Source organism: Megascapheus bottae, chromosome 16, assembly GCF_031878675.1.
Source record: "Megascapheus bottae isolate mThoBot1 chromosome 16, mThoBot2.hap1, whole genome shotgun sequence".
Taxonomy (NCBI): domain Eukaryota; kingdom Metazoa; phylum Chordata; class Mammalia; order Rodentia; family Geomyidae; genus Megascapheus; species Megascapheus bottae.
The window spans coordinates 7,763,627-7,786,545 of record NC_143524.1 but is presented as its reverse complement, the minus strand read 5'-3'; the positions used below and the strand labels follow the sequence as shown (position 1 = coordinate 7,786,545).

Here is a 22,919-nt window from a genome sequence, read left to right as displayed (position 1 = left end):
AAGTAGATGATTTCTGTCTTTATATACAGGAGATATATAGACACACACACACACACACACACACACACACACACACACACACACACGTCTCATAGACTTTTCTTCCTAGGATGACTTTTTATCCCTATCTTATAGACAGACAGACAGACAGACAGACAGACAGACAGACAGACAGACAGAGTATAACAAGACATAGTCCAAGTGGCTCACGTCTGTAATCCTAGCTACTCAGGAGGCTGAGATCTGAGGAACATGGTTCAAAGCCAGCCCAGGCAGGAAAGTCTATGAGATTCTTATCTCCAATTAACTAAGAAAAAGCTGGAAGCAGCACTGTGGCCTAAATAGTAGAGTGCCAGCCTTGAGCACAAAAAGGCTCAGGGACAGCATCCAGACCCTGAGTTTAAGCTCCAGAGCCAGCAAAAAATAATAACCAGTTATAAAAGTTATACATCTTTTAGAGAACATATATCCAACAATTCTAAATTGATTCGTAAAATAAATGTCTAACAAGTTTACTCTATTTTTTCAATTTGTTGTTTATATAATTTGTTACTACTGATGTATTGTACAGAGGGGCTACCATTTCATAAGTCAGATAATGAGTACATTTCTTTTTTTGGACAATGTCACCCCTTCCTTTACTTTCCCCCAGTTTCCCCTTCCCCTCCTTATCCCTGATCACGTTACCAAACCCCCACAAAGGGGGGAAAAAGCAAAAGCAAATATTTGGTTTTATAATAGTAGTGACAGTAGCAAATAGTTACCTCACTCTTGCGTTCTACATTCTAAAAATTTTACCTACATTAGCATATTTAATACAACGCACCCATAGGTACTACCAATATGTAGCCAATGTTATTAGAATAATTTTCAGATGAGAAATCTTTGACACAGAAGGAAAAAGGCTTTCCCCAAAACATGTAGCTAGTAAAAGGTGAAGCAAGGATTTAAATAGACAGTCTGGCAAATAAGTGTGGGAAGTACTTCTCTTGCCAAGGACATATATATAGTCTCTCTCTCTCCCTCCCTTCCTCCCTCCCTCGATCTGTCACAGGGTTTGAACTCAGAACCTACTGCTCCTCACTTGGTTTGTCTGTTCATGGTCCATGCTTTACTACTGGAGCCATGCTTTCAGCCAGCTTTCTGGCTGGTTAACTGGACCTCAAGTTTCATAGACTTTTCTGCCCAGGCTAACTTTCAATACCACTCCTCTAGGTCTCAATGTCCTGAAGTAGTTAAGATTACAGATATAAGCCAACAACCAGACCCCAGCAGTTGCAAATGTCATTTTTTCCATATTTGCCATAAAATTATATTAAGTGTTACAATGTCTCACTTATAAAAAAAAATCCCATGGGAAATACCTTGTGATGCCCAAAAGTAAGAGAAAAGAAACAAAAAACCACTAACATCTTTCAATGATAGCTGAGCTGATGTAAGTTTCCTTCTGATTTGACTGATGGCAAAAAGGAAAACAAAATCTGTTGGTCAATGGCTGTGTCTTTTCTTATATTTATTTATTCCCCTCTTTTCATGCTATTTTAATATTTAACATTCCATGTTAATAGTTTGATATTAACATATCAGTTTTGGCAAGATAATATGACCTAAAAGAAGCCTGGATATAAAGACAAAACAGCAGACAAACAAAACAAAGATAATCAGACATTTAAGGTTTCTCTCCAGATATTTAAGGATACATGGAATAATTTTATTTTTTTAAGGAAAGACTTTAGTCATTTTCTTCAGCGTTTTGCTGAAGCAACATTTGGTTTGGTCTTCCAAATCACTTTCTTCCAAAATTTGTTCTTATTTTATCATAAGGCATCTCCCATATTGATTTTTCCAAATGATATTTTAGTAGAAATAGAAATCATTCTATCATTTATTTCTTTTTGCTTATCTCTTTGTTTCTGTGTGGCTCTTTTACTTTCTGTCTTTGCAAATGTGATTTTTTTATGAAAAACACACACAGTTCTTTCTCAATGTTTTCCTCACTAGCTTTCATTAAATATTCACATTGCCAAAATCAGAATTTTTTGGGGGGGGGAGGGAAATGGGGACCAAGACATGAGAAAGGGTATCAATGTCTGTGAAGTAATGCACCTTCCATCTGGCGAATGTAATGTAACCCTTCTATTAATCACAATTAAAAAAATATATATGAAAAAAATCAGAATTTTAACTTGCTACACACGCCAACTGGAAATTTCCAGGAATAAATCCAACTTCAGCTGAAGGAAGGTCTGCTGCCCCGATACTTGAACCGCTATGTCACTGTCCTTTCCTAACTGGAGAAGTTCTACAGTTTGCTTTGCTTCCGACCCCCCACCGTCTCCTTCATCTTGCTGGGCCTCCTTTGTCTTCTAGATGCTACTTCTACTTCTGTTCATAAACACTAACCCCCTGTCTACATGAAGGGGAATCTGAAAGAGGAAAACCCTCAAGCGATGTGTCGAGCAGTCATTCTAGTCACTGACTGAACATTACTTTTCATTCCTTCAGAGGGAGGCCCGGAGAGTCCGCCATTAACGCAGATACTTGCCTTTTCCGTCTCTTCCATCTTCTCAGGTGGATTGTGTTCAGAACTGCCGTCGAGCACAGGAAACGTAAAGCCCTGGTCTCCTGGCAGCAGCCATGTAGATATAGATACCAGAAAGAGGTCAGTGTTAGAACCCAGATTTGACAAAGCCATTTCTTCAGGCTCCAAACCAGTACTTGACCAGGTTGCCCGAAGCACGTGACCTGCAGAGTCACGTGAACCTTCCTGGGCATGCGCATTCCCTCCAGCCTGCTCGAACGGGGAACGGCTGGGGCACGGCGCGTGTGTGTGCGCGTGTGTGCGCATGCGCACGGTGGCGTGGCGCGTGTGTGCGCATGCGCACGCAGGCGCAGTAAGAGGACTACCCTGCTGCCGTTGGGGACCCTCGCTGCTTGAGGAGCCTGAGGACCGGCTGGACGCTGGACTCCGGGCTCCCCCTGTGATGGCCACGCAGCGGGGTCTGAGGAACCGGCATTAAGGTTGTCATCGGCAGGTATTTGCCTCTTCAGCCAGGCTCTGGTGTGAGGACCTGGACTGGATGCTGGAAGAGCATCCCGGACCCAGTAGGCCTCACAACGGGAACCAGACCAGAGAGAGCAAAGTCAGTCTGTGGGACTTTGAACCAGTGAAATGCAAGGTAATGGCGGCGCTGTGCTTCCGGGAAGTGTCAGGAGCTAGAGAGGAGTGTAGAGACGGGATCCTGTGGGTCACACACACGTACACACACAGCCGCATCCCGTCCCCTCCCCCCCTCCTCCCTCTTCCCACAGAGTGGGCCTCACCCATCCACAACGGTCATGTGGTTCTTTCTTGGTCTGCAGGTTCCCACTGTGTTACCCGACTGGCCTCGAACTCCAGGCTCAAATAGCTGGTTCTGTAGATCTGGTCACTTGCACGTGACTCAATCCCTCTCTCTTGATTCTGTCAAGCATGGAGTATCTGTACTATACGGGGGCAGTTTGGAAGTTGTGTTCTTTTCACCTTGATTCCCTATAAGGTGACAGGAAGTAAAGTATCTGTCATCTTTAGACTCTCCTATCAGATTCCATCAAAGTGACCCCAAAATGAAGAAGTCATGAAAACACTAATCAGATAAAAATGGAAAGGAGGGGCTCGTGTGTAAGTGTGGTCCCTGAAATACAAGGAACTGGATTCCTCTGGGAGCTCAATGTTAATTTAGGAGCCTGTCTTGAAAAATCACTTAGGAATTGCAGGCCCAGTGTAAAGAAAACAAGCAGAGTTTCAACAGGCAGGGCTGCCAAAGAAGGTTACTGGAGCTGTTAGGGTGAAACATGGCAGTGGCCAGGGTTTGAGGTGGACAAAGTGGGCCAGGAGAACAGCTCTGCTACGTGTGGATTCCCCAGTGTATAATACTGGTAACTCGGGGATTTGCACTCTCACTTGGCATTTTTGCCCAAGGCCAACTCTCTGCCACTAGAACCACACCTCCACTTCTGTGGAGAACTAGCATTTTGCTACTTAAGTAGATAGCTACACAGCTGGCCTGAGAAACTGTGCTTGGGCTTTCCTCAAAGCTAGCGTTCTAGCACTTGAGCTCCAAGCACTACTTCCGGCTTTTTTACGTGTGTGGTGCCGAGGAATCCAACAGGGGTCTTAGCGCATACTAGGCAAGCACTCTACCACTAGACCAAACTCCCAGCTCTCTAATTTTAATTTTTAAAATTATTTCTCTATTTTACTTGTATCTGGAGACAGGCATTGATCATCTCTCTGCTTAGAGAGAAGTTAAAGGCAAATGATAGCCATGAACTCTGTAACTGTTCCAGAACTTGTATGTAAAGTTGAGAAGATGACAGTGGGTTAGAAATATGACCAGGAAATTTGTTCTACCTAGACTTAGTGATAGGATGACCACAAAAACAAATGATTGGTAGGCTTGTAATCTAAGCTACTCAGAAGACTGAGATTTGAAGATCACAGTTCAAAGACAGACAAGAAAGAAAAGTCTGTGAGAGGGGGGTAGGGGGAGGGTAATGGGTACCAAGACATGTGAAAGGGTATCAATGTATGTGAATTAATGCACCTTCTATCTGGCAAATATCATGTAACCCTTTTATTAATTACAATAGAAAATATTAAAAAAAAAAAAAAGAAAAGTCTGTGAGACTCCTATCTCCACATATCCACCAAAAGCTAGAAGTGGAGCTGTGGCTCAAGTGCTAGAGTGCCAACTTTGAGCAAAATTGCTGAGGAATAGCACTCATACTCTGAGTTCCAGCCCAAGTACCAGCATAAAAGAATTGATTATGTATTTATTCATAGTTACAAATGCTTCATTTTGCTTCAGAGTAGTCAAATGCATAATACATTTTTAATCCAAGTGTGAGACACCTATAATTCCAGCACTGGGGCAACTGAGACAAGATGGAGGGTTCGAGGCCAGCTTAGACAACAAAGCAACACCCTATTTCAAAATAAAAAAAGAAAAAATGTTTTCAGAAATAATTCCCCACCAGTTATTGAGTGGATGTATTCCAGTACCTTATTGTCTAGAGACATTGCCAGCTACCAAGAAGTAGTATCTGTAATGTATGGATTTTTTTTCTTTTCAGTTATTGAGATTGATATTCAGAAATAAGTGTAAGTTGATCAAAAGAACAAAAGCGTAAAAAGAAGAAAACTATTGCTTCATGAAGGTTGTTGCCAGATTTTTAAAAAAGGATCAAATTTAAGTTTTCTTCTGAGAAAATCATGTATTATGTGTTGATATTGTTTTGTAGAAGTTTGCTAATAAAGATATCACCAGAGGTTAGAAGAAAAATCAACTAGAAGAAATGCCGGTAATATGGGATGTAAGAATTCAAAAATCTCCACAGCAGATAGTCTTGTTTTAGGGGTAAGTAAGATTCCTCTTATGGTTGACTAAATTCAAGAGCATTTAAAAATAGATATTTTTAGGTCTGAAAAGAGGCTGATGTGGTCAAATCAAAAAGCAGTTTTTGCCAGGTGCAGTGGCTCACACCTGTAATCCTGGCTACTCAGGAGGCTAAAATCTGAGGATTGAGATTCAAAGCCAGCCCAGGCAATACAAAGCCCAAAGCGAGAGACTCATCTCCAATTAATCACTAGAAAATAGTGAGTGTGTCTGTGGCTCAAGATAGGGCAGTAGCCTTGAGCTGAAGAGCTTAGGGGCAGAGCCCAGACCAGAGTTCAGTACAGTCATGAACCACCGTGCCCAACAGTGCCAGGGTTCTTATGCTGGAGGTATTCACCAGTGTCTACTCCATGCTGGGCAACATAGTACAGGCTGGTAATAGGCAAATGAGAAATGCAAAGTTTAGACTTTCAAATGTTTTCAGTCTGTGAAGAATGTTTCACTGAATCAAATCCAAAAAAGCTCTCCAAATGGAATCATGCCAGCAGATTCATGCAGAGGGAAGCCATTAAATCCTAAACATACAAAACTGTATGTCTTTTACCTAAAAAAAAGTCTTCCTTTAAGAAAATGTTTAAATGTTTCTAAAATATATCTTTTAAAACTAGCCAGTTAAATCTGATAACAGCAGATGCTGACAGGGATGTGGCCAGAAGGGAACGTTACTACATTGTTGGTAGAATGTAAACTTGTTCAACTACTCTGGAAAGCAGTATGGCAGTTCCTCAAAAGACATAGAGCTCTCCTATTACCCAGTAATCCCACTCCTGGGCCTTTACCCATGTGTCCAAAAACAAGGGCATATTAAAGCTCCTAGCACAACAGTGGTCATTGCCACATTATTTATCATAGCTAAGATATAGAACCAACCAGATGCCCCTCAGTAGATGAATGGATCAAGAAGATGTGGTACTTATACACAATGGAATTCTATGCTGCCATCAGAAAGAATGACATTGCCCCATTTGTAAGGAAATGAAAAGACTTGGGGAAAAATCCTATTAAGTGAAATAAACCAGACCCAAAGGAATATAGGCTCCATGGTTTCCCTCATTTGTAATAATTAGTACACATCTAGGACTTTCCTAGCAGAGTAATGCAATAGCTCAAAAGCTATGAACATAAGGTCATACTGGATGAGACTAAATGAAATGAATGCTAGGGCATAGAAATGAGTTTATCTTTGTGATTGTTGTTCTTCATGTACTATATGAAATTATTTCTTTTCTCTTTTTTCCCCTTATGGCTTATCTCATGTTGTTATTGTATCTGACTTTGATACTTGGTATATTGTATATACGTTAATTTGTTTATTTGAAATAGGGAATGGAAAAACAAGATGATTGGGAGGGGTGGGGGGGAGAGAAAGTGGGATAAAAACATGGGAAGTGGTATCAATGCTCAAGAAGTAATGTACCCACTACCTGACGAAGGTAACTCTAACCCCTCTATACATCACCTCAACAATAAAATACAAGAACAAAACTAGCCACTTAAAAAATGAATACCAAGAAGCAGAAACATTGTGGGGGGAGCCTAAAAGGGAGACACCTAAATGGAGGGAAGGAGGGCAAGCAAATGCAATCATAATAGTCAATGTATATTATATAAAAACTGAAGGGGAGAAAAATGAAAGGGGAGTACTGGGAATGTGGCCACTGTGGTAGAGTGCTTGCCTAGCATGCACAAGGCCCTGGGATCGATTTCTTGGTACCACATACAAAGAAAAAGCCAGAAGTGGTACTGTGGCTCCAGTGGTAGGGCTCTAGCCTTGAGAAACCTCAGGATAGTGCCCAAGCCCTGAGTTTAAGCCCTGGAACTGGCAAAAAAATAATAAATTTTATATGAAAATAGCCTATAAAGACTTTTGTTTTAGCCGGGCGCAGTGGCTCCCGCCTGTAATCCTAGCTACTCAGGAGACTGAGATCTGAGAATCTCAGTTCAAAGCCAACCCCGACACTAAAGAATGTGTGACTCTAATCTCCAGTTAATTACTAGGAAACAGGAAGTGAGGCTGTGGCTTAAGAGTAGGGTGGTAGCCTTGAACTGAAGAGCTCAGGGACAAGGTCCAAGCCCAGAGTTCAAGCCCCGTTCCCCCCCCCAAAAAAGATTTTTGTTTTAAAGAGTCATTAAAATGTGATTCAGAATATAAAATATGAGTTCACCTAATAATTCAGAATTCACTTTAGTGAAATATATTTACTGAGATAACAGTTCTTACGGATTAAAATTAATGATTATCCCATACTCTAATCTATTTTCATCCATGTAAGTCTACCCTGAATATTCATTTTATTGTATTGTGCCTCACTGTAGCATGCTTGTAAAAAAAAAAATCCATACCAAGTACTCTTTGAAGGAAAAAAAATACCTTTGTAAGATTCAAATGATTATGCATCCTTAATTACTAATGTACAAGAAAATGCTGAATATGTTGCTTCCTGCAACTAAGTAGACTAGAAACATTTTCTCTCGGGTATTCTGAGTAGATTCCACGCTTGTTTTTGCTTGCTAGTTACAGGAACAGCTGTGGTATAATCATACTGCAAGCTATTTCATGGAGGGAGTGGTCAGGCTATTAAGACTAAAACATTCTGTTCCTCCCAGTATCCTACCAGCTGAATCCTACTGGAGAATCCTCAGTTCCTTCCTGGTGAGAGCTTCTAGGAAATACATGGCATTAAGAGCAATACTATTTTACTTTTGCTTTCTGTAAAGACTTTTACAGAAACATCTACTATAATTGTGTTTAAAATTACACTGCTTCAAGACTAATAACTCTCTTCTTCCAGGCTATCCAGATTATGATTGGCATCTTTCATGTTTTTATGTGGTATTTCCTACTGATTTTGTATATGGGACAACTTAAAGGATTCTTTGGGAAATACGAGCCTTTAACTTACAAAACAGGATGTGCTTTATGGGGAGTCTTTGTGAGTATAATATATTCATACTGATTAAGTTTTTCACTAAAAAATGTCAACAAAAGAAAGCAAGGGACCATTTATAAGCCAAGTTTTTCAAGAGATTCATGTAAACTAAGTGCCATAGTGGTTTATTCAATGTCTAATTCTTTTTTCAAGAAATACACATCAAGCAGCATTTATAAGTGTTATTACAAGAAATGTAAATACACAATGACAATCAGAAGAGAAACAATCCTTAGATATCCCAAAGCAAAGAAATTTTATCATAATACACATTACCAAGGTTAAATCACTTTGGACTATTTGCACAATTAGTATTAATTTTTTTAATTTGACATTACCCTCACTCCTATATGGTTTTAAGTGTACAACACTACATTGGACAAAAATTTTTTTTCAAGGACAGTGCCCAGGCCCTGAGTGTGCTCCAGAACTGGCACACACACATGTATGAGCTCAATAATAAATGTCTTAACTTTGAAAAAGAAAAATAATTTTCAAGCAAAACTTAGATAAATGTTTTTATCCCTTAGTGTTTAATTATGTTATAAAAATAGTGTGCTTACATAAGTCCTATAGTAAATTATATAAATTTTTAAATACAATATATTTCAATTATAATATATTTTATTTTAGTTATAATATATTTTGGTTATAAAACTTGAAAGGCATTTTATAAAACAGATGACTTGATAATTTTCCTAGTACTCTAGTTCAGAATTTATAAAACTCGTTCCCATTTCACTGTCTACTGATTGGAGACATCAGCTTTCATTAAAAAATCAAGTTCAGAACGTGTAGAGTTGAAGTTATCCTTACAGAATTTGTGTGATGCTTTTCCAAAAGTCCACCCATGTCAAGAACACTTCAAACTTGTATGACAGTATTTCAGAGGAATTGTGCAGTCCAGTTTCAAACAATGTGGCAGACAATTTTTTTGCTTCTTGGAAAATAGACTTTCTGACCTAAAATAACAGAACCTCTTTCCTTGGGGATGAGAAAACGTGGTGACTAGCAACCATTACCTTAGGAATGGCTATTGTCAGTCAGGATATGTACATGGTCTTCATAAATTATGACATCATCTCATTAGGAACAACTGCATTAGACAGAATAATTGAGTTAATAAATATCCACAAGTAAGGAAACTTTGCTTTATTCTGTAAGTATGCACTTAGGTATACACTTAGCATATATCACTCAGTTCTTCCACTGTCCTTTATATATTCATTTTGTGAATGATCCTACTGTGTTTTCATTAACCATTGCCTTTTAATCACATAACTATTTCATGATGGAAATTTGTTCTGATTTCTTCTACTAAATGTTCTTATTTTGTTACTGTTAGTTTCCTAACACTAATTGATTTAGAAGAGTTGTTTAAAAATACATTACATTTGCAAGAATTATCAGTGAGTTTTTATAAATGTCTTTCTACCCAGTTTATCATAGCAGGAGCCTTCGTAATAAAATCAGTGAAGCGTCCAACTACCACATGGGTAAGTTAAATGTTTGGAACAAAGCTAAATAGGTTTTAATGAGAAGATATTTGTAAACAATAAAGGAATCTACCCTCCCTGTAACATAAATGAAAGAAACAAAAGTATAAGACCACATAAATTAAGGTAGAAAAATATGCCATCATAGTTAAAACATGGGATTTCAACTCGACTTCACACTTTCTTGGCAGGTACTCCACAGCTTGCGCTATGCCTCTAAGCACTTTTTGCTCTGGTCATTTTTTTTTTTGGTCGGTCGTGGGACTTGAAATTTGGGCCTGGGTGCTATCCCTGAGCTCTTCAGCTCAAGGCTACCCACCACCCCTTGAGCCACAGCACCACTTCTGGTTTTCTAGTTGTTAACTAGAGATAAGATTCTCACAGACTTTAGTGCCCGGGCTGGTGTTTGAACCTCGATCCTCAAATCTCAGCCTCGTGAGTAGCTAAGATTACAGGTATGAGCCACCACACCTGGCTATGCTCTGGTCATTTTTTAGACAAGTCCTCACTATTTGCCTTGCCCTGCCTAGACCACAATCCTGCTATTTATACTTCTTGTGTAGCTGGAATGGCAGATGTATGCCACCATGCCCAACCTCTTCTGTTAAGATGAAGTCTCACAAACTTTTTTGCCTGAACTAGTCTGGAACTGCAGTCCTCCCAGTCTTTGCCTCCTGAGCTTCTGCGCTGATAGGTGTATACCACCATACCTAGCTATAACTGTTGAGATGAGAGCCCACAAATATTTTTTGCCCGATTGACCTCCAACCACAGTTCTCATTTCTGCCTTCTAATTAGCTAGGATTAGAGGCATGAGCCTCTGGTCCCCAGATAAAGCATATAAATCTAAATGTGCTTTTTATTTTGTTTTGATATTCTGTATTTTAGCATTATAGGAATTTCATAATTAGAAAATAGTGTTAATGCCTCTAGGTGCAAATATTGTGATGGTGTAAGAAAGCCTTATTGTTTGGACTATCAAATTTGGAAACCAGGCACGTCTTTTAGCAAAGTAGGGAACTTTCCCAGAAATAAAGCTATTGCTGTAACATAGGTAGAAAGATCCAGAAAGAAAATTTTTTTCAGAATTTTACAAAGCTATCCTTGAATCAGAGGTACATGCATGTAATTATAGTACTCAGGAGGCTAAGATCTGAGACTCACAGTTTGAAGCCAACCCAGTGCAGAAATAGGAGATTAGTTAACCACCAAAAATCCAGAAGCAGCACTATGACTCAAGTGGTAGAACACTAACTGTGAGCACAAAAGCTCAGAGACAGTGCCCAGGTCCTGAGTTCAAGCCCCAGAACCAGAAAAAATAAATAAATTAGCAATTAGTCTGATCTTACCATTTTAAAGATTTAAAAACCTGATGTCTGCTTAAAGATACTGAGATATTTTCCTAAATAATGAAAAGCCAATATTAAAATTTGATTTTAGTTCTACAAGTAGTCATTTCTTTTCCATCATTCTCTTTTAATCTTTTCATAGAAACCCCTTCAGCTTTCTTACTGAAGTCTCACCAGATTTAAAATACAGGATTTTTTCTTTGAGTCAGTGACATTCGAAGATGAATCTTCTGAGCCTGACGATATTTTAGTGATTCCTTCCAAATAATTGGTGTTCAAGTAAATCAGAAAAATATTTTACATGAATAGTAAGCCTGCATACACTTCTAAAAGTCTCACAAACTCAACCTAAGTTTTAACTATATGATTTATTTTAGCAAAAGCAATTAACCAAGTGTTTATTCTAAATTGAAAATTTATCCTTTTTCTCCTTTTCAGATAATTTGTTCTTTGTCTGTAAACATTCTCTGTGTAATTATTTCAGTTATTGCAGCAATTCTGACCATAATTGAGTTGTTAAGCTTTCACTCTGTGTCATACAGAAATTTTGGACAAGCGGTAAGTGACCAGTGCTATGGAAACCTCATAGTTGCCAGACTGTTTATTTTCAGTGGTTTTCAGAAAGGTAAAGAGAAGCTTTTATAGTGAAAATTCTTTCATTTAGTAGTCAGCTTCGGATTGAAAATGATAGTTCAAAAATAAGTCTAGCATGTAATATTTCACTAAATATTAATAATCTGACTTCTTGATCTGCCCAAATACATCAAAGCAAGCAAAAATTATAAATATCTACACATACCTGTCTTCCTCCATTTAATTGAATATCCAGTCACTGTCTTAAAAGTGTTACTCAGATCGAAACCTTTTCCATTAATGGAGAGTATCTTTACTGGGAACACAATAGATTTATTTCAGTTTTGTTGTCCTTAATTTCAGAATTACCAAATATTAATGCTGCAAAAGACTTACCAAAGCTTATTTTTTAATCTCTTATTTAAGCTAAGCATGGTAGTATATGCCTATAATCCTAGCACTCAGCACTCAGGAAGCTGAGGAAGATTATTAAGGGAAGGTCAGCATGGGCTATACTGCAAGTTCTAGTCCAGCCTGAGCTACAGTAAGACCCTGTCTCAAAATAAAGGAAAAACTCCCATTAATGTGAGTAGTGATTAAAGGAGAGCCCCACCAGGTGGGAACAACAGAAGAAAATAGATAAAGACAAAACAACAGATAGGGCAAAAAAAAAAAAACAGAGGCATTATTAAAGGTAAGGGACAAACTTCCTGATCCTCCACTAGACACTCTTGCAGTAGATTGTCTAGAAGACTATCAGTGGAAAGAAATCAAGAATAGAGGGGAAAAAGCCTGGAGGACCTGGGTGCGAGTGGCTCACACATGTAGTCCTAGCTGCTCAGGAGGCTGAGATCTGAGGATCATGGTTTGAATCCAGTTTGGACAAAAAAAGTCTGTGAGACTCTTTATCTCCAATAAATTACTCAGCAAAAGCTGGAAGCAGATCTGTGGCCCAAGTGGTAGAGTAGTAGCTAGAACGCTCAGGGGCAGCACCCAGATTCTGAGTTCAAGCCCTAGGACAGGAAGACAATGACAAAAAGTGCAGAGATGCCTCCAAAACAATGATCTATAATGAATGATTTAAAGAAACATGATTATATTTTCCCTACAAATCAAAACAAAATTTTCCTGCAGATTCAATATAGAATTCTAACTTCAAGAGTAGAAAATAGGGGGCCAGGAGTTTGGCCTAGTGGTAGAGTGCATGCCTAGCATGCACAAAGACCCAGGTTCAATTCCTCGGTACCACATACATAGAAAAAAGCTGGAAATGGTGCTGAGGCTCAAGTGGTAGAGCTCTAGCCTTGAGAAAGTCCAAGGACAGTGTTCAGGCCCTGAGCACAAGCCCAGGACTGGCAAAAAAAAAAAAAGAGTAGAAAATAAGGAGGGAGGAAATATTAGTTAATTTCCTATTGCTATAAACAAGTAACTGAGACGAGTTTATAAAGGAAAATAATTTATTTATCTTGTTTTGGAAACTGAAAGTTCAAGATACTACTGACTCAATTGGTATAGCACCAGCCTTGAGCAAAAACAAGCCTATCGAGAACTTGGGTCTGAGTTCAAACCCTATTAGTGGTACACATATAAAAAAGAAAAACAGAAAAAAAAATCCTCTTTGGGGGTGCTAATATAATCATAGATACTCAGGAGGCTGAGATATGAAGAATGAGGCTTGAAGCCAGCCAGGTTAGAAAAGTCAGTAAAACTCTTCTAATTAATCATCAAAAAGCCAGAAGTAGAGGTTTGACTCAAGTGGTAGAGCACTAGCCTTTTGCAAAGAACAAAGACAGCATGTAGGCCCTGGAGTTAAAGCCTTAGGATACACACACACACACACACACACACACACACACACACACACACATATTCTTAGCCAGGTGCAGTGGCTCATGCCGATAATCCTAGCTACCCAGGAGGATGAGATCTGAGGATCGCAGTTCAAAGCCAGACTGGGCACTAAAGATCGTGAGACTTTTTTTTGTGTGGGTCATGGGGCTTGAACTTGGCCTGGGCACTGTCCCTGAGCTCTTCAGCTCAAGGCTACTGCCCTACCCTTGGGCCAAGCCCCACTTACCGTTTTCTAGAGGTTAATTGGAGATAAGAATCTCCTGTCCTTTTGTGCCTGGGCTGGCTGTGAACCTTGATCCTCAGATCTTAGCCTGAGTAGCTAGGATTATAGGCATGCCCAGCTAAGATCGTGAAACTCTTATCTCCAATTGACCACCAGAAAGCCAGAAGTGGTGCTGTGGCTCAAGAAGTAAGGCAATAGCCTTGAGCTGAAGAGCCCAGGGACAGTACCCAGGCCCAAACTCCAAGCCCCACAACTGACCAGAAAAAAAAATCTTAATGGTCATCTCATTATTAGAGATAAGGAGCTAAGAGTGTTGAATCTACTTCTAAACAACAGAGTTTAGAAGTGAGATGTTTCAGGGACTCTGGGATGGGACTATGTCATGAGGAGGATGCTATATGGTAAAGATCAGGGCAAGAGCCACAGACTGCAAACTTGAGGATGAAAGCATGAACTAAAGCAGAAAGCAAAGGAATAAAAATACCTAGAGAAAGTGATTTCTCTTGAGTCTTGTAGTAGGACCTCCTTCCATGAATATGTCTATACTTGATATTTACTCTTTAGCTTATAATCATCACTTTAAACTCAAGTGGCATCATTGTCAAGACTTGTGATATATGAGTTCATTTCCTATTGTAAAAGATCATAACACAAGATTCCACCCCATTTCTTGTTACAGAAACTGGGGAGAGAAGTTTCACAGCTTTTACTGATCTCCTACCCCTTGGAATTTGCTATTGCACTTATATACTCAGTCTGCCTCTGTTCATATTTGGTAAGTGTTTAGTCCATCAAATCAAGAGATCTTAATTTCTGGCAAGCATGCTGTAATTCCAAGAGCTGAAAATCCACTGTATAATGCGTTTAGAACTAATAAAAATAAAACATGTGGTCAAGAGTTTGGCCTAGTGATAGCGTGCTCACCTAGCATGCACGAAGCCTTGGGTTCAATTCCCCGGAACCACATACACAGAAAAAGCAGGAAGTAGCACTGTGACTCAAGTGACAGAGTGCTAGCATTGAGCAAAGAGTGCCCAAGGACAGTGCCCCAGCCCTGAGTACAAACCCCAGGATTGGCAAAAATAATAAACAAATAAAGTGATATTTTCCCCATTACTCCTTATTTTATAAATGGAAAACAAAATTTACAAATATAAAATTTACTATAATATAAAAACTTAAAAAAAAAACAGTGATTGAACCCTTAAATATAATGCTCATTGCACTCAAATATCCACACCTATGAAACCCTTAGGCACAAGTTTGCTATTTTTTAATCATGTGATCATATTATTTTGTCATATACATTCACAACTAACATAGCTTCCCATTACAAAACATAAATTGTTTTATTATTGTTCCCTGACTACAAAATATCAAACTTGCTATACAGCATATTCTAAATTATAAACTGCTTGTTTCTGGTCTATTCTGGATTATAAACAATAATTCAGTGAACATTTCAAAACATATCTTTACATACAAGAGGCTACTTTTTCTGTGATAGAGGTTTATTTGCAAGATCAGACTTAACCGTATCTAAGAATGCCATAATTTATATTCCACAATAGTTTTGAGAATGATTATTTTTTTCAAAAGCTTAAAGTAATTAAATAGCTAACATTCAGTCTTTCCCATGTATATTGTCATTACACTAAGGAAGCCCTGGGGAAGATGGCAGTGCCTCAACCAACTGGGAGTTTGATTTCCAACAGGAGGGTAAAAACAATAAGCACCACAAATGTTATATACATAATGCATATGTGTGCTTATATAGATATAATAGTGTAAAGACTAGAAATGTTTTTACATTAAAAATAGTAAAGAAATAAGCAAAAGATTATATAGTATGATCAAAGAAGTCCCCTCTGAGCAATACGGAAGTAATGAGAAGGATGGAAGTAACTCAGAAAGACAAAATACTAGGGATTGTGGAAAAAATTTTTTTTAATTTTTATTTTAGTTTTTTTTGTCAGTCATGGGACTTGAACTCGGCCTGGTTGCTATCCCTGAGCTCTTCAGCTCAAGGCTACCACCCTACTCCTTAAGCCACAGCGCTACCTCCAGTTTTCTGGTTGTTAATTGGAGATAAGAGTCTCACACAGACTAGTGCCCAGGCTGGCTTTGAACTGGGATCCTTAGATCTCATCCTCCTGAATAGGATTACAGGTTTGAACCACCATGCCCATCAGGGGGGAAAAAAGATTTCTGAAACATACAGAATGACTAGCACATCCAAAATGGCTAAAGTAATGCTAAAGCTGAACAAAATTGTCAATGAACCATTCTGGAAGTTGACTGTACAACAAAAGTGAGAAATCTTTAAGAAAACCCTACCACATCTTAATAAAGCTTTGAATATTTCTGACAAATTACCTTGGAACTGACTCCCTTTCCTCCAACCTTCTTAGTTCAGTTACACAGAGGTTTACATAACTGTAGGATTAGACTCTCAAGACCAGCAATCTGGCTCTTTGAGAGCTAATTTTACTTGAAGCTGAATACAGAAAGTTTCACCACCAGAAGTATTTTAAGAAATTGAGGTCTCAGGGCAAACCAGGAGGTAAGACAAATAAGGTAAAACCAACTGAACCAATAATACTAGCTGGCATCACCTTATCCCAGTCTCATCAGTGAGATGAACACAGCACTGTTGGGGACAAAAAGCTGACTAACAACCAGAGATATTCAGAGAACAAATACATGTATACATGCAAATATGTGTACATATATGTACATAGATAGATTTTTCTTAGAGATAAAATATCAGGATTGGCCTTGGGCCTTGATAAAACTCTGTCTAAAAAGAATGTGTGTACAAAAATATGCACTCATGAAACTACACAGAGTTCTGATGAGCTACTTACATCCAATGCATATCCTAAAAAATTAAGAAAAATGAGGGGAGGGGTAAGTTGTGAAAGATGAGTAAGCATGTTGAAAGCAATGACATTGATCAAGATGCATTATAATCATAAACTGCTTTTTTAAGTGACACCCCCTCTGTATGGCAACTTAACAATAATATTTAAAAAAGAAGAAACTTCAGGAGGAGGAAGATGGCGCCGAGACAATAGGGAGGCTGCCTAGCTCTCTCCCACAAAAAGAGAGAACCAGGGAATCCCACGAGCCAACTACCGTAAGAAATCCACAACAACAAACTCAAGAAGCAACGGAGAAGAACTCAAACCAGAAAAGAAATCCAGATAAAGCTTACATCCAACTTTCTCAAAGAATTCGAAATGCGAGGACCCCTCCCTCAGCCCTCGCTGCTGGCTCCAAGCCGGGAAAAGCCACGGCAGAGGGCACCGGGCCCTGCCCGGACCGCTGCAGAAACCAGCATAGACTGGGCCAGCAAGCAGCAGAAGCCAGACGCAGGAACCAGCAGACCAGAACAGCAAGCAGCAGAACCCAGACGCAGAGCACAGGCGGCGGCTGAGATCCGAGGAGAGTGAATGATTCTCCAACACCGCAGAGCTCACAGTCAAACGCAGAGGAGTGAGTAGCGCAGCGGGTCCCCAAACCCATCAGGAAAGCAGACCTGGTGGCGAGCTATAGAACTTAACTCAGATCCCTCCACCCCGCCCGAGAAAGACTGGCAAGTGCAGGGGGGCAAGGAATTTAGAATCCTGTCCCTTCCCTCAACAGCCCCCTCCCCCAGACCATAAATTGGAGACTAACTGGCAGGCGGGCGCTAAGACCCAGCACCCCACCAAAGGGGGCAGAGGTGTCCCAGCTCACCCGCCCAACAGGTTCCTCTCCCAGGCCACTGGATCTGGAGAGTGGGGGGTGCTGAGACCCTACCTTCCAACAGCAAGTGGGGTGTGCGGCAGTCTAGGAGCCAGCATCTGTCCCACTCAAATCTGGAGCCAGGCACCCTCCAGCTGTGAATCCCCAGCAAGACAGCACCAAGGGGCCCCCCACAGTCACAGACTCTCTGACAAAACGGTGGAAACACAGCAGGGAACCGAAGGGCAGACCTGTAGCCGAACTCACCTTCTGAGAATCAGAAAGGCGCAGCTCCGCCCTCAGAGTCCACGTCCTCGGCTGGGCCCCGCCCCTGGGAACAGAGCAGAAACCAGCTGGTCCAGCTGAGAGCTCTTGGAAACCCCCAAACTCCAGACCCTTGGCCGGGGGCCCGCTCCTGGAAACAGTGCAGAAAAACCAACCATCCGCCCTGCGCGCTTAGACTGAAGCACACAGATCCATCCCACGGCCCACTGTGAGGCCACTGGTTGGGCTGAGAGCTAGCCTTTCGCCATGCACAAGCATTAACTCAAAGTGGATCAAAGACCTCAATGTCAGACCGGAAACCGTGAAACTGCTACATGATAAAGTAGGAGAGACACTGGAACTCATAGGCACAGGCAAAAGATTTCTGAACAGAATCCCAGGGTCACAACAGATTGGAGAGAAACTCGATAAATGGGACTAACTAAAAATAAAGTTTCTGTACAGATAAAAACATAGTCGCAAAAGTAGAGAGACAGCCAACCAACTGGGAAAAGATATTCACCAATAATACATCTGACAAATGCTTAATATCCAGTATCTACAGGGAACTCAAGAAAGTAATCCCCCCCCAAACCCAATAAACCATTCACTAAATGGGCAAGGAAACTAAAGAGAGACTTATCAGAAGAAGAGATTAAAATGGCAGAAAAGCCTATAAGAAAATTCATCATCTATGGTCATAAAGGAAATGCAAATAAAAACAACCCTAAGATACCACCTTACCCCAACAAGAATGGCCAAGATTTTGAACTCAGAAAACGACAGTTGCTGGCGGGGTTGTGGAGAAAAAGGACCCCTACTACAGTGCTGGTGGGAATGTAAACTAGTTCAGCCACTCTGGAAAGCAGTGTGGAGGTTTCTTAAAGAACTGAAAATAGACCACTTCTGGGCATCTATCCTGAACATCATGACCCAAGATATAAGGACACCTGCTCAGCTATGCTCATCTCTGCACTATTCACAATAGCCAGGCAATGGAAACAATCCAGATGCCCTACTGCAGATGAATGGATACAGAAAATGTGGTATATATACACAATGGAATTCTACATAGCCAACAGACAAAATAATGGCATTCACAGGGAAGTGGATGAATCTAGAGCAAATCATGTTGAGTGAAACAAATCGATACCCAAGGAACAAAAGGTGCATGGTATCCTTAATATGTGGCTAATAAATCCAAAGACTACAAGAGCGAGGACTCAATAACTGCTTACCCAGTGCTATGGACATGGTAATGGAAATATAAACATAACTATATAGACATAAAAACCTATGACTCTATAGACATAATGTTTTATTTCATAAATTAATATGTTTCTATGACATACAAACCCTTAGCCTAATTTTGATTAAGTTCTAAATACTAAGTCCCAGTGATTGTAAATAGAGATTCCCTTCTTGAACACTTGTTTGTTAAACTTGTCATTTAAAATATGATGTAAAAATCAACGTTAATTCTTTAATAAAAAAAAGAAACTTTACAAAAACCAAAGTAAGGGATAAGCAAGACATACAAATGACCTAACCTCTAAAAACACTTCTCAAGCTATACTGATAACCTGGAAAAGCCCAAGGGCAGTGCTCAGGCCCTGAATTCAAGCCCCAGGACTAGCAAAAAAAAAAATTTTAAGAACACTTGAAATATGGTCTCTTGGTGGAAGAAAAGGGAAAATGTTGGACTTCACAAAAAAAAAAAAGATTTCTTAAACACTAAAGGAAACATGTTGAAAGAATTATAATAATGACTTATCTGAAAAGACTATGTGGGGGGGAATCATTTTTAAAATGAAGTAGAAATCCTGGCATTTAAAACTAGAGATTTGGGGGCCAGGAATTTGGCCTAGTGGTAGAGTGCTTGCCTAGCATGCACGAAGACCCGGGTTCAATTCCTCGGTACCCCACATACATAGCAAAAAGTCGGAAGTGGTGCTGAGGCTCAAGTGGTAGAGCTCTAGCCTTGAGAAAGCCCAAGGACAGGACTGGCAAAAAAAAAAAACTAGAGATTTGAACTGACAAAAGACAAAAATTAACAAATAAGAATATGAAATGAAAGAATGTAGTCTACAAAAGGAAGTGGAAAAGAGAAATGAACAGAGCAGTTCGCCAGTGTCTCATGCCTGTCGCCCTAGCTACTTAGGAGATTAAGATCTGAGGATCACTGTTCAAAGCCAGCCCCAGTGAGAAAGTTCATGGGACTCTTATCGCCAGTTAACCAACAGGAAACCAGAACTGATACTGTGGCCCCAAGTGGTAGAGCAGTAGCCTTGAGCAAAAGAGCTCAGGGACAGAGCCTAGGCCCCAAACCCAAAGACTGACAACAGCAACAGCTACAAAATTTGCCTCCTGCCAAAGTCAGCTACTCAACATTAAGATGTGAGGAAATTAAAACCTAAGTACAGTGTTTGTGTAAAGGGAATGTAAATTAGTTCACCCACTATGGAAATCAATGTGATTTCTCAAAAAAAAAAAAAGCAAGTTAGAACTATATGATCCTGCTATACTGTACTGTTCTTGTATATATCACCAAAGTCAAAGTCAGCTTATTATGGGATCCCTGCACAACTCTGATCATTACAGTACTTTTCACAATACCCACATTAGAGTCTGCCTAGAATACCCACTTACAGATGAATGGATGAAGAAGATACCTTAAAGAATTTTTGTGGCAATGTAGCAATAGTCAGCCAAAAAAGAGTGAAATAGCTCTTTTTCAAGAAAAGTATCGAGGGCCGGGAGTTTGGCCTAGTGGTTAAAGTGCTTGCCTGGCATGCACGAAGACCCGGGTTCGATTCCTTGGTACCACATACAAAGCAAAAAGCCGGAAGTGGTGCTGAGGCTCAAGTGGTAGAGCTCTAGCCTAGAGAAAATCCAAGGACAGTGCTCAGGCCCTGAGCTCAAGCCCAGGACTGGCAAAAAAAAAAAAAAAAAAAGAAAGAAAAGTATCGATAATTCCAAGTGCAGATTTACCCTACAAATTATCACACAGTTGCAATATTAATTATTGCAACAACCTGACTACTCCTTTTTGGTTGGTTATGGAGCTTGAATACAGGGCCCTGGGCTCTTTTTTTGCTCAAGGCTAGCACTCTACCACTTGGAGCCACAGCTCCACTTCCAGTTTTTGAATAGTTAATTGGAATTTGAACTGGAATCCTCAGGTCTCAGCCCCATGAGTAGGATTACAGGCATGAGCCACCAGCACCTGGCAACTAGAATAATTTTTAAATACAACTAAAAATTGAGATGTCTATAACTTCATGATAAGTAATTTAAGTCCTTATACATTTCCAATAATGTGTAATAGTATTTATGATAATTCTGTGGTGAAAACACAAATATTTGAGAGGTGAGTAAAACTGAGAAAATCATTGTAATAAAGGTATACAAAATAATTCAAGTGAAGTATGCCTGCATTAAAAATTGTGGGAGAACTTTTTTAATATTTTTATTGTAATTAAAAGGGTTACATGATATTTGCCAGATGTGGGAGAACTTTTTAAATGTTGATTATAAAAAGGTTGACAGAAAGGAGTACATTTTTATTCCATTTGTATGAAGTTAAAATTATACTCTAAGCTGGGTGCGGTGGCTCATACCTGTAATCCTAGCTACTCAGGAGGCTGAGATCTGAGGCTCAAGGTTCAAAGCCAGCCCAGGCACAAAAGGACCTGAGACTTTTATCCCCAATTAACCTCTAGAAAAAAAAATGGGAAGTGGGGCTTGGCTCAAGGGTAGAATGGTAGCTTTGAGCAGAAGAGCTCAGGGACAGCGCCCAGGCTGAGTTCAAGCCCCACAACCCACATACTCACAAAAAAAATTATACTCTAGTGTTCAGGATACAAGGTCAGTTGGCAAACTAGGAAGAAAAGAAAATATCAATTACCTTAAATTCAAGCTGACACTTACCTGGGAGGAAAAAGATGGGTAATCATTCTAAAATAAGATGAGAAGACAGGGTGAATTTAGACCTACTGTCATTATTTATGTTCACAAACATGACTATTTTGCCGTAAAAATCAAGACATATACCAAACGTTACAAATGTTCCCCAAATGAGTTAAGATGCTGGCACCGCTAACTCCTCAGGAGTCGGAGATCACAGGTTTGAAATTCAAAACCAACCCAGTCAGGAAAGTCTGTGAGACTCTTATCTCCAATCAGTCATCAAAAAGCCAAAAGTGGAGGCATGACTCAAGTGGTAAAATGCCAACCTTGAGCAAAAATGGCAAGTGAGAGCACGAGGCCCTGAGTTCAAACTCTAGTACCAGCCTCTTCACACTTGCCCTCCCAAAATCATCAAGAAAGTAAGTTGAGATAGGAAATGAGACTAAGCTCAAATGAAACTTTAAGCTCCTATTTTTTTAAGCATCAATACTATGTGTGTTTTTCTGTTGATGTTAAGAAACATGATTTGTATGTGTTGAATTCTTTCCCCAGAATGAAAAACGTGCAGCTACTCCATCGGCTGAGTCAGAGGAACTAGAGACTACTTCATAAAAACTTGCTACTTGTGTGATGCCTGATGTGGGAGCTAATGATATTTGTTTAACAAAACTGCTACAAAGCCCACAGATTTCACACACACACAATACACAGCAAGTCAGATATTTCTCCATACTTATTTTTCTAAGTTCCATGAGGAAGAAATTGTTAACTCTTCATCGAAGACCTTTTGTATAAAACCCACGAAGTGATTTGTATTCTGTGCAGTGCAGGCTATACAAACCGGAAAGATGGATGTCATCTAGTTAACAGGAAACATTAACACTACATGTCCCTATGAGTAAAAAACATTTACATTCTTGAGTTCTTCTACCTAAAGTAGCTTCTACCTTAACAAAGAATGAATCCAGACAGCCATCAATTCAAGTCTCTTCATTGTTCCTTGACTTACCCTGTCTTCATTAAAGCTCCTCTACCCTCAACATCTCTGATGTCTATAGTCATTCTCCCCCCTCCCCGCATTATTCCTGCTTATTATTATTCGGATCATCTGTTCAATTGACCTTGAAGGCAAACTAACTGTCCAGAAGGCTCTCAGG

The 22,919-nt window shown here is 39.8% G+C and overlaps 1 protein-coding gene across 1 annotated transcript; it reads left to right on the top strand.

The window, feature by feature from the left end:
- Positions 1-2,900: 2,900 nt before the first annotated feature.
- On the top strand, positions 2,901-22,802 carry Ms4a13 (membrane spanning 4-domains A13). The gene is made up of 7 exons (XM_090347604.1): positions 2,901-3,179; positions 5,284-5,399; positions 8,231-8,371; positions 9,808-9,864; positions 11,652-11,771; positions 14,540-14,635; positions 22,315-22,802. The coding sequence occupies exons 2-7, from the start codon at positions 5,349-5,351 to the stop codon at positions 22,372-22,374; spliced, it is 525 nt and encodes a 174-aa protein (XP_090203730.1). The 5' UTR covers positions 2,901-3,179; positions 5,284-5,348; the 3' UTR covers positions 22,375-22,802.
- The last annotated feature ends 117 nt before the right edge of the window (positions 22,803-22,919 follow it).

Excerpts from the sequence above, each read along its gene's own strand:
- Ms4a13 (XM_090347604.1), top strand. The coding sequence starts at position 5,349 with ATGGGATGTAAGAATTCAAAAATCTCCACAGCAGATAGTCTTGTTTTA. Across the intron at positions 5,400-8,230 it reads CAGATAGTCTTGTTTTAGGG|GCTATCCAGATTATGATTGG; the intron begins GTAAGTAAGATT and ends CTCTTCTTCCAG. Across the intron at positions 11,772-14,539 it reads ACAGAAATTTTGGACAAGCG|AAACTGGGGAGAGAAGTTTC; the intron begins GTAAGTGACCAG and ends TTCTTGTTACAG.